General features: G+C 28.5%; 3 protein-coding genes across 3 annotated transcripts; 2 read left to right on the top strand and 1 right to left on the bottom strand.

Moving 5' to 3' along the window:
• Window positions 1–164: 164 nt before the first annotated feature.
• On the top strand, window positions 165–1,621 carry LOC135963767 (uncharacterized). The gene is made up of 2 exons (XM_065515742.1): window positions 165–1,290; window positions 1,377–1,621. Exons 1-2 carry the CDS (start codon window positions 390–392, stop codon window positions 1,379–1,381), a joined length of 906 nt encoding a protein of 301 aa, XP_065371814.1. The 5' UTR covers window positions 165–389; the 3' UTR covers window positions 1,382–1,621.
• On the bottom strand, window positions 1,598–2,381 carry LOC135963768 (probable peptidyl-tRNA hydrolase 2). Its single transcript, XM_065515743.1, has 2 exons — window positions 2,178–2,381; window positions 1,598–2,116 (listed from the first exon to the last, which is right to left on the bottom strand). The coding sequence occupies exons 1-2, from the start codon at window positions 2,355–2,357 to the stop codon at window positions 1,745–1,747; spliced, it is 552 nt and encodes a 183-aa protein (XP_065371815.1). The 5' UTR covers window positions 2,358–2,381; the 3' UTR covers window positions 1,598–1,744.
• A 1,579-nt stretch (window positions 2,382–3,960) lies between these two features.
• twr (signal peptidase complex catalytic subunit SEC11 homolog C twr) lies at window positions 3,961–5,424 on the top strand. Its single transcript, XM_065515741.1, has 4 exons — window positions 3,961–4,162; window positions 4,332–4,591; window positions 4,657–4,834; window positions 4,914–5,424. Exons 1-4 carry the CDS (start codon window positions 4,094–4,096, stop codon window positions 4,962–4,964), a joined length of 558 nt encoding a protein of 185 aa, XP_065371813.1. The 5' UTR covers window positions 3,961–4,093; the 3' UTR covers window positions 4,965–5,424.
• The last annotated feature ends 7,034 nt before the right edge of the window (window positions 5,425–12,458 follow it).

Here is a 12,458-nt window from a genome sequence, read left to right as displayed (position 1 = left end):
ATTTGATATATTTTACATTTTATATCTTGTTTTAAGTGATTTGGTACAATCAGTATCAAAAAAGTACTATTTTTAATGCTTGTTAGTACAATTTGTAAATTTCATTTGCCATCCCTGTTCCAGAATCATAATCAAAGTTTATTTTTACAAACCGCTTTTCAAGCACAAAACCAAAACAAAATACAAAAAAATTAGGAATAACAACACAAAAATTATAATAAACATACAAAAACTAGAAACGAATGCACAAGTGAACCACCAACATTAAAAAAGTCCAATAATACCACTAATTATACGAACAATAAAAACAAGACTAAAGGTAAATAAGAAAAATATTGATTCAAATAGAAAAGGTCCGGAAACCGACTCGCAACATTTTGATTAAAATAATGCCCAGGCGCAAAACATCATATGCGACACGCAGACGTGATATGCGAAAAGCTTTAAATAAATACCGTGAAAAACATGGAGATTTCGATCGAGAAAGAAATAGAAAAATGTTGTCTCTAAGACGAAAGGATGAAGATTATCACTTCGAAGAACTTCTCAAAAATCGGATATCTCAACAAAAATTAAGGTATTATAAAAAACGGAAAGAAGCCGCGTACACTCGAGCGAAAGAAGCATATCTTGCTAGACAAGAAGCATATTTTGCTAGACAAGAAGAAACTAAATTTGGTATAACTGGAAGAAATGAAAACGCATATCTTGCTAAACAAGAAGATACTAAATTTGGTATAACTGAACGAAATGAAGAAGCTTATCTTGCTAGACAAGAAGAAACTAAATTTGGTATAACTGAACGAAATGAAGATGTTCCGGTTTATAACGAATGCTATCGAGGAGATGAGCTATCATATTCCATTGTTAATACATATTTTGGTATAACTAAACGAAATGAAGATATTCCCATGTATGTCGAAATCAAACAAGAAGATATGCCGACATATGAATATAATGAGCATTGTAATTTCCCAAAAATGGAAAGTTTTCAGACTGAAAAATTTACTACGATTGAACAATTCAACAAAAACAAACCACAAGAAGAAAATAAATTTGGTATAATTGAACGAAATGAAGATATCCCGATGTATATCGAAATCAAACAAGAAGATATGCCGGTTTATAATGAATACTATCGAGAAGACGAAGATAAGTTATCATATATTACTAATACATATAAACATAATAAGCCTTGTCATTTCCCAAAATTGGAAATATGTAGTACGATAGAACAATTAACACATCCTATTGAAATTTGTGAAAGCAGTGCAGAAAAAAATCGATCTAGTAAGAAAAAAATATGTTTTTAATTCTATTTTATAGGTTTTCAAAATTTTTTCTTAATATCATTTCTATTATCTTTGCCATTTTAGAATAGTTGATTAATGTTGATCCTACCAATTTCCCAACAATGGACAGTCGTATGGGTAAAACTAAATCAGCAGCAATAAAACTAGAAGATGCAGAACTTAGCAACCCCAGGGGGTGAAAAATTATAAACTGGTAAAAATCTATCATACATCAATACAATAACGATATGTTAAGATTTGGAATTTTTGAAAGAAGTAACTGATAAAATAAAAAATAAAGTAAGTTTTAAGATATTTGAATTTTTTAATCAACGTTTTTGTAATTGCATTGGAAACTTTTAGAAAATTCAAAAATAAAAAAATCGACATATTACTAATTCTATACTTCTTAACATAAAATACGAAAATTTGCTGTAAAATTTTAAAACATTTTACAAAAGTTTGAGATGTCCGGTAACTTGATCTATAGCTTCAACTGCTGCTGGTCCAATGGCCAAAACAGTCTTGGAATTGGGTTCAATTTGTGTGCGGCCGGCATCACGTATCAAACAGGTATTAAGATTTCTAGATTCTGCTGCTCTTTTAATGGCCATCATTTCGGCTTCACTATCAACTTTTAAAGCGATTTTTGCACAGCCAGAATTCTCCCAAGCTCTTACCACACTGGGCATACTTCTTACAGCTTTCTGATAGGCGCCCACAGCACCATGACCACATTGAGCAGCCACTTTGCCTTTGCCCATTTTTAGGTCATTACGCACCACTAATACCATTTTGTAATTGAAACTAAAACTGGTATAAAGCTAGAATAAAACGATTTTTATTAACAAATTTATTTAAAAAAGACACAGTTGAAGACTTTACCGGTTCATTTTTTATATCGCTGGATCCTGATGCACCCTGTTCGTCTACCTTTGTCCCAGTAGCCTCATTTTCTTTAACGTCGTGTCTTTTAAGGGCATATTTATAACCAACGAAAAATGACAATAGAACAGCCAGGCCATTAACTATTTGATTTGTATCTAATAATTTATTATCACCCATTTTTTGTTAGACTTTTTTATTTAATTCTTAAAAAATCTGAAACCACATTGGATCCTAAATGCAATTAATATGACAGTTGTGAAAATCAGCAGCTCCTATTGTGATTGACCTCTTTTGCTGTTTCAATTATTCACAATAATCGGTTAATTCATCATCTGTTGATAGGGTTCTATAAGTGGATTTTTGTTGAAGAAAGTGCAAATTTTTGTTACAAAACAATCGCACAAATTATAAAAAGCCGAATAAAACATTTTTTAGTATCGTAAATACGGTTATCGATTTTCCATAAATAACTAAAATGATAAAAATACCGATAGTTTGTCAAGAAATCATTTTGAAAAATACATTTCATGTTTACACGGCAGTATTAAAAATATTTTTGTTAAGTTTATTTGACACTTTTAAATATTCATACATATTATAGGTATAATGGATCTGAATATAAGAAAACTTAAAATTATAATGTTAATTGTCTTATTTGTATTTATAAATACATACGCAACACAAATGGAAATATAAACTTATTGAATTGTTTTAAAAAATTTATAAATACCGACCGTAAATCAAAAAACTCATTGAAAATCAAATACAATTTTTCTTTAGACAAAGAAATAGTATTTATGTATCATAAGTTAGTTGAAATCTACAAAATTTTAAATATAATATTTAAAATTATAATATAATTTGTCAACTTATGTATAATTTTTATAAATTTTTTTAATAATTAAATTCGGATGAAATTTCCGTTATCATTAAAATACAGTTAGCGAACAGCAAAAGCCATTACCGCTTAGCTACTATTGCCGAAATAACTGCAATTACCGTCAATGCTAAAATATTGTTACCGAAATAATCCAAATTAGCATTACCATTGCCTTTTTACCGTTTCGAATAGTTAGCATAACTTGATACTTAAATTTAATTTATTAAAAACAATTCAACCATGCCATTGTCGGTTTTTATACCTTACACCACCATAGTGGGGAGGGTATTATGCGATTGTGGTGATGTTTGTAACGCCCATCTTAAAGTATACCTATCGTCTCAGAATCACTTTTTGAGTCGATTATTCGATCATTTGGCACATGCATTTTTCTCGTGTGAACAACTCTTGTCGATATTATATTCTTGTTCCAACAACATTATCGGAGCACTTGTTCGTACAACGATGTTTCGTTGAAATATCCAGAAAAAACATGAAATATGCACTAGAAAAATAAAAAATCAGAGTTTAAATTAGTTTTATTGTATTAAAGATTTTTTACAAAGAACAATAAATTGTTTTTTCAATTTCCAAAATGAAATTATCCTTATTTGTAAAACGCAATAAATAGAATTTTGTAAAAATAATTCATAAAAACTTTTCATGACATTTTTTCCTTCCATGACAAGCTTGGACATATATACATTGTCTTTAAGTTTCATAAGAATCCAAAATATAATATTCGATAAAGAAATTGCTTACTTTCAAGCTTTTTGCTTGAAAAACTTGCCCTGGTAATAGCACATAAAATTATTTGGTGGTTTATGTTATTGTGATTTATTGCAAGTACAACTGTGTGTAGTAGACATGAATACCTTTATTAGTTTATAGTGGCAACATTGTCAGTTGACGTGGTATAAAAACAAGCGGCTTTTACAAGTCACAAATTTTGCAAAAAGCTGAAAAAATTATAATAATTCTTCAAAAATACTAATTTTCTAAAACAGTATTTCTTTAATAAACAAACAAAAAAATGGGTATAGCTGAGACACTCCAAATCGACGAAATGGTGCAGGACTTTAAGCGTATGAACAAACGCCAGGTAAGTTTTCGGAAGGAAAGTTCAAACCAAAAATGTCGCACTCAAACACGCACTCGCTGAAAAGACATGTACGAGATGTGATGGATGTTTATACACAAGTGCATACGTGTATATGATGTGAACATTAAAATCTATGATGCATATTTCTATTTTTATTCTGCTGCTCTAGTCCCTGTATCAGTTCTTAAGTTTTGCTATGATTGTTTCATCCGCCTTAATGATCTGGAAGGGTTTAATGGTGGTGACTGGCAGTGAATCACCAATTGTGGTGGTTTTGAGTGGCAGTATGGAACCCGCCTTTCATAGAGGAGACCTCCTATTCCTTACCAACTACAAAGAGGAACCAGTACGTGTAGGCGAAATCGTGGTATTCAAAGTAGAGGGCAGAGATATACCCATCGTACATCGTGTTATTAAATTGCATGAAAAGTAAGTAACAGGCTGTAAAGGATTTTGTTTGTACACTTCATTAATGTACATACATTATATTACAGGGAAGATGGTTCTGTCAAATTTTTGACTAAGGGTGACAACAACAACGTCGACGATAGAGGTTTATATGCTCCCGGCCAGTTGTGGTTGACGAAAAAGGATATCGTCGGTCGTGCCAGAGGGTTCCTGCCTTATGTTGGAATTATAACAATATTTATGAATGAATACCCCAAAGTTAAGGTACGTTTAAATTAAATTTCCATTTTTATTGCGTAAAGTATTTAATAAAACCATTTTTTTTGTCAATTTCTTTCCACAGTGGGCGATTTTATCGATTTTAGCCATTTTTGTTTTACTACATCGTGAATAGTGTGTCCATTAGATTTATATTAAATTAAACAAGACTTGAGAAAATCTACTGCAACAAAAACAACAACAAACAAAACACAATATGCCACAAACAAAAATTTCAAAACAAAAGATAAATGTCAAAGCTCTCAAACCCACAAAGAGGAAAAACAACGCAAATTTTTCAATTACTGTTTTGTTTCTCTTCTTTTTTAATTGATTTTGGAGTTTGAACAAAAAAAAAAAGAAGAAATTTCGAGTAATAGATTTGTTTATGTTAAATTAATTGAATTAATTGCCTTAATTATACAGTGTTCAATAATAATAAACTCCAAAACTTGGTTCGAAATTTATTTTTAAGACAAAATAATTTATTGTTCATCTTTTGTTTTCGTGTTTTCAAAAAGGGAATATTTAATAATAAAAAACGAAATGCATTTTAAAATTTATAAATAAATAAAAAGGAATTTGAAGAAAAAAAATATATATGTACATACATATTTCTCTGATACGAGTTTTTAATAAATAATGAAGACCGCGATCTGATCTGTTTTTTAATAGATTGTGTGAGCATTAGAGGTGAAACTAACTATTGCAAAATTTAAGTGCAATCGGAATACTATAACACGTGCCGGAAATCGATTGAATGTTGTAAAATTGGGTAAATAATGGTACTTTTTTTGATATTGTTACGTTTTAACCTTTTCAAAACGTTTGTTTTATTTCCTTTAAATAAACCGGATACTTTTGATTGCAAATAAAAGCTGTTTAGTAGTTTGAAAATGGTAACAACTCTTTATTTATTCAAATGTACAACAACAACAGAATTAAATAGTCACTCAATGTTTTTTATACCCTTTTGTAAATTCGCAGAAATACAGACACAATTTACCTATAATGTACATGAATTTACTTGAAAAACACTACACACTTTAAGGCACTCAGTTGATGTTTATTCGAAAAGCGTCTCTGATAAACTCACTCACGACTGCAACCTATGCCACTATTTATAACACTGCCATCTGCACTCTAGATTGTTCTTTAACTGTCAAAATTCGAATATTCTAGATCTTACTAATACATACGCCATCTGTGGTGTACTTTCTACAATGTTCTTAAACTGAATATTCGAATACAGCGTTTCCAACTTACGATCAAATCAACGGAAAGCTTTTATTTAATAATGCCCTATTTAATACTATTTTTAAAACATTTTTTTTACTACGGGTTAAGTGCCCTGGAGACGATCAAATAAACCCATCAATCACAAAGTTGTGTGCATGTAGTCGTTCTTTTTCGGCTACACGTACGCGTTGTCGGCAATGATTGATGAAAATCGAAAAGATTTGATTTTTTCATTTGTTGGCTGACTATTTGATTGACAATCAAATTTCATTTGCTTTGTGTTTGCCGTCATGTGAAGTGCATGGATGAAAAAAGATACACAGATATATTAAGCTAATTCACAAGGTGTCCTAATTTCAGAAGTACTAAAATAATAACATGAAAAAATATGACAGTTATGAACAATATCAACCCATACGTAGTTTTTTTTAATTTTTTTGCTTTTCACTGCAAAAAATTAAATTCAATGAATTAATTTTCATATTCTTATTTTTAAAGCATTAATAAAAAATATTATAAGCAAATGAATATTTTTGTTTACCTTTTAGACTAATTTAAACAACTTTTGTAAAATTCTGTTACTAGTTGCATATGTTTTGACCACCACTGTACATCGGGATATCTTCATTTCGTTCAGTTATACCAAATTTATTTTCTTCTTGTGGTTTGTTTTTGTTGAATTGTTCAATCGACAGGCGCACCTCAAAAATCGTCGAAAATCGTCCCGGGGACTTTCAATTTAGTTTTGTGGTGCATTTACAAGTGGAAAAATTCATTTTTTCATTTTTTTTTAATTTTTGCCATTAAATAATTACTTTTGTAATTTAATTTAAAAGAATCGAAATGTGTACTTAATTGTCGTTCTAATAAGATATAAAAGACAAAAATTGGTTAAAAAATGTTAAAGTTATTAAAAAATCGCCAGGCCATTATCGTGTCTCAGGCCACTAGAACAAGAAATGTAGGAACAAAATTAACATATTTTGAGAAATATTAAAACAAAAGTTTATTCTTTCTTAAAATATATACATATTTACTTGTATATGAGTTTTTATCTTCATAGGATACAGTTAACCTATTCACAGGTATAGCAAAAAAAAATATTTTTTAACGGCAGTTTCAAAACTGCAATTTCAAATTTTTAAAAATTTTGTTAAACAAATTTCAGAATTTTTTGATCATCACATGGGGATTTATTTACAACATAATAGGGAATAAAAATGTGAAAAAGTATGCCAATACATCCTATAGTTTTTCCGTGCCTGCCATATTAATTTTGCGATTTTCGAGAAAAACTAATTTTTTGGACATATTTTGGCGAATGAGCCCAATTTCCTTACTATTATTAATTTTAAGTAAAATCTGTTTAGAATATTATAGTCCAGGTAATTTTAAATATAGTCTGAAAGTTTTCCTAAAATCGGAAAACGTTAAACCTTAAATCGTGAAGGTCAGAGGTAAAATTGTTCAATATTTGGAATTTCTAATGGAAAGATAGCGAAATATTATATATTTTTGGGACGATTTTAATGAAACTTAAGAAAAATATAACATGAAGTCTAGTATTTACAATAACAACACAAAAATGAAAATTAACCCTTAATCCTTTTGTTCCAAAAATAATTTCTTAAGGTCAAAGGTTAAATCAATCATTATATCAAATTAATTGTGTGTACAAGTTATAGTTATAGAATAATGTATGTATTCATTAATAAAACAATAAATTTATTTAAACTATTGTTAAAACTTGAAGGAATGCAATATATTAAAATTTTTGCGCGATTTTACATGCATGTATTAATACTCGTATATAATATGATAAATTCGTGGTTCTGTAAACGTCATTTTTATTATTTACATATTTTCTTTAGTTAAAAGCCAGGCGTCGAAGAGTTTAAAACGAAAAGGATTTGTCCGTGAACAAATTGAAAAATTGTATTTACTGCAAAAAAAAAAAATAAAATACATATTGTGTTAAAATAAACTAAATTACGAGTAAAATTAAAAGAATATTGATTGTATAAAGTGTTTATTAAGTTAGTTTTTTTTGTGTTAAATTTGTTTTAGAACATTTGTGGAGCAAAAGTAAATACAGGTTTTAAAACTTGAATTGTTGTTGTTATTGTTATTCCAAAGATGGACAATGCAATCACACTCATGCAAACAAATGTTATAATGTGATACAGTGATGTGTTTGTGGTTAAATAAGTACTATTTTTGGTACTATTAAAAAACAATCTTTAAGTTAAAATAAAATTAAATTAAAATTAATTAAAAACTAAATTTTATAAAAAATTAAGTTAAATTACCAAAAAATAAAATAAAATATGCTAAATTTAAATCAGAAACTGAATGTTGTTCGTCCACCTAATCAAAATACCCAAATTGTAATTCATAGGTATTTTGTGATAAAAAATATCACACTCAAAATAAAAGTTATATGTACATGTATGTGATACAAATAGAACGATTAGAAAATATTTGATGAATTTTGATAGATTTCAAGAATAATTTTTTATTATTTTCTGGCAAAATATAAACCTGATAAAATTATTTTAGTTTATATGGTTTGGTATGACCTTTACACTATAGCCACACGATCAAGTTTTTCTTGATAGTCTTTTACATATCGAGGGACTATATTCAAAACCCTCTATCATTGATTTTCACGAAAATGAATTTTTGATGGTAAAATGTTTAGTAAAACCGCCCTCATCTATGGTGTGAATTTCATAATGAACATATTTTTTTGCTGTTTATTATGAATTTTTGTTATTTCTCTATCTTGTACAATGAATTTTTCCCGAATGCAAAACTATCTACATATCTTTTCAAATATTTTTTTGGAATAAATTCTTCTTAATTTTAGCATGTTGAATATAAATTTTAAATTTTTCAATCATTTATCAAAATAGCGAAAGCCGATTCTGAATTGAATTACCATTAACATATTTTACATTTTTGTTTTTTTTTTAAGTTGGAATTAGCTTAAAAAAGTGTCTATTTTTAAAGTGTCATCACCATGGTTGTGGCTACCAAAACCGCAATTTTTCTGCGGATAATAATAAAATTGTTGAACAGAAGTTCTTAGAGAAGGTAGAGATTAAATTGTAAAATCAATCTATATAATTGCCAACCGATTACGTTAGAATTACTAGAGAAGCCAGGAAGACTGTTCAAATTCACAATGAGATCGTAAAAAAAATCGTTTGATGCAGAAATTTAAATTATGATTTCTTTAATAATTACAATGATGACAAACTTATGTTTTTTTCTTCCATTAGACCAGGACGAGTAAAGAACGATCCTACTGTGTCTAATTTATGATCCCTTTTATATGTTCCACATGATACCATAAATTATAAATTAAATTTTGATACAGATCACATTGATCTGCCTGTTCGTATTCAACCTTATACAGGACATATTGAACCAAATCCTCTATATTCTTGTCCACTATCAATTCAGCCAAATAAGTGGAAGAATTTGCAAGATTTGAATAGCGTAATACCTACCATGGGCATACCATTATTTTTATGATAATTTACACCAATCAAACTTCAAAAAATTTTTTGCTATAACTTTTTGTTTAATAATGTTTATTTTTTATCTTATGTAATTACTAGCATAAAACGTTCAACAAACTAACCACTAATATTAAATTAGCCGTTATCTGAAAAAATTGACAGATTGCATAAATGAAATCAAAATAATTTATTTTTATTAAAATGCAAACCGTCTATCTGATCATATTCATACATACACATTGAATATTTTTGAAAAGCAAAACCCTCTATCTATCATAAAGTCCACAATAATGTAAAATTTTAAAAACCAATTATATGTGAGATTCAGTAGGTGCTTTTAAAAAATATTGTAGAATACAGAATTTTAATAACTCAAGTAATACGCGAAAAAACATTTTTTTGGCTCTCCTGAAAAGTTGTGTTTTTCAAGATAGAGGGGTGTGAATATAGTCCCTCGATATACTGTTTGTCAAAATTTATAAAAATTGAAAAATGTGACTAGAGTGTCCAAAAAAACGGCAAATATGAAAAACCGGTTTCCGGTTTAACCGAAAAAGTGTGTTTTTGAAAAAACCGGTTTTGATTATTGTCTTTTAAAAAACCGGTTAAACGGTTTCGGTTTTTGTCTTTAAAAAAACCGGTTAACCGGTTTATATTTAATTTTTATTTAGCATTTTTGAATTTTTAAAGCTCTATCTTTATGCAATTATTTTATATCTTTTACGAAATATTGTCAAATGCTATAATTTTCTATAAAATAAATCAATATTTTTAAAAATTGTATCAAAGTTTTTATAAATATTGTTACGTTTTAACCTTTTCAAAACGTTAGTTTATTTCCTTTAAATGAACCGGATACTTTTGATAGCAAATAAAAGCCGTTTAGTAGTTTAAAAATTGTAACAACTCTTTATTTATTCAAAATGTACAACAACCACAGAATTAAATAACCACTCAATGTTTTTTATACACGTTTATAAATTCTTAGAAATACAGACACAATTTATAATGTACACGAATTTACTTGAAAAACACAACACACTGTAAGGCACTCAGTTGATGTTTATTCGAAAAGCGTCTCTGATAAACTCACTCACGACTGCAACCTCTGCCACTATTTATAACACTGTCATCTGCACTCTAGATTGCTCTTTAACTGTCAAAGTTCGAATATTCTAGATCTTACTAATACATACGCCATCTGTGGTGTACTTTCTACAATGTTCTTTAACTGAATATTCGAATTCAAACAGCGTTGCCAACTTACGATCAATGGTCAACTGAAAGCTTTTATTTAATAATGCCCACAGATATGTTACAGTTTGCTATTACAGCACTGTTATTTAAAAGCATTATGCTACTTTTAAATCAGCCCTTAAAATCGTTATATTTGAATTCAAGTTCAATTTCGTAACAATACGTTTGATTGAGCTTTAGAAAATATATTTCAATAAAACCGGTTAACCGTCTTATAAAAACCGGTTTGTCAAAAACCCGAAAAGTTAAAAAAACCGAAACCGATGGAGTTTACAAAGATAAAAAACCCGTTAACCGATTTTCGGTTTTGGATACTCTAGCTGTGACGTAGGCTGCATGCAACTTGAAAACAATTTTAGTACAAATTGTGCAAAAAAAAATGTAATAAGCTGTTTTCTTGATTGAAAATTGAAACACAAACTTGAATGAGAAATTGAATGCAAGTTCGTTTCAATTCTTGAAAGGCAAAACTTGATCATGTAACCCCCAAGTTATTAGTTTTTGTGATTTTTTAATGCTTTGGTGAGTGATAAACAATTTGAATTGTGGTTGATCTTAACCCTCCGTGATTCGAAACTGATCTAGTTGATACAGTCAAACTTTTTTTATTGTAAATTTTTTTAAACACCCTAACTTTTAAGCTATTTTTTGATAAAAATATATTTATACTGCAATTTTATTTGTATCATTCTTTTGAATACTTTGAATACTTTGAATTTAATATTGTTTTTATGTTTTCGAAATAAAAAGTGAAAAGTCAAACGCGCCTTTTCTTTTATTGATATCAATTTGATACATTGCGACTAGTCTCGATTGAAAATGATTGCGACTAACGCGTTAGTTATAACGGAGGGTTAATATCTGCTACCATTCATTCTCTTAATATAATATATTAAAAATTATTTAGAATGAAGTATAAGTCCAGACTAGAGTTTCCAAAAAACCGGCAAATTTGAAAAACTGGTTTCCGGTTTAACCGAAAAAGAGTGTTTTTGAAAAAACTGGTTTTGATTATTGTCTTTTAAAAAAACCGGTTTAACGGTTTTCGTCTTCCAAAAAAATGTTTATCCCGTTTATATTAAACTTTTATTTAATATGAAAAATGTCTCCTTAAATTTATTTTTATTTGTGGATGCTAATAGAAAATGTGTTAAAAATTGTGTACTCGGAATCCATATGTTGCCAGAAATATGGGAAAAGGTCATAGCTAACAATGGCCTCAAAAAGTGGATTCGTTATGTTCGGTCTCTGATTTAAATATGAACACAATTTAAAAAAAATATTTTAGAAAAATAAAAACTGTATTAAACAATTAGCACTTACATGTGTACCTTTTTTGATTTCATACTCGTATGTACATTGTAATTTTTGGTTTCTTCAAAAATATTTGTTGATAAGAAATATTCAAGAACTGCAATGGAACAGTATATTGATGGACAAGGAGTTTTACTGGTAAGTCAGTTTTTTTTTTTAATTTTTTTATGTATGTATTTAAAAAGGTTTAAATAATTCGATACTCCCTTCAAACAACCTTTTTTAATAAGCTTTAATAAGATTTCTTTTCGAGTATATAAATTGATATAGATTTTCTTATCACGTATCTGCTA

The sequence above is a fragment of the Calliphora vicina genome, chromosome 1, assembly GCF_958450345.1.
Source record: "Calliphora vicina chromosome 1, idCalVici1.1, whole genome shotgun sequence".
Lineage (NCBI taxonomy): Eukaryota > Metazoa > Arthropoda > Insecta > Diptera > Calliphoridae > Calliphora > Calliphora vicina.
This window is presented reverse-complemented; position numbering and strand designations above follow the sequence as displayed.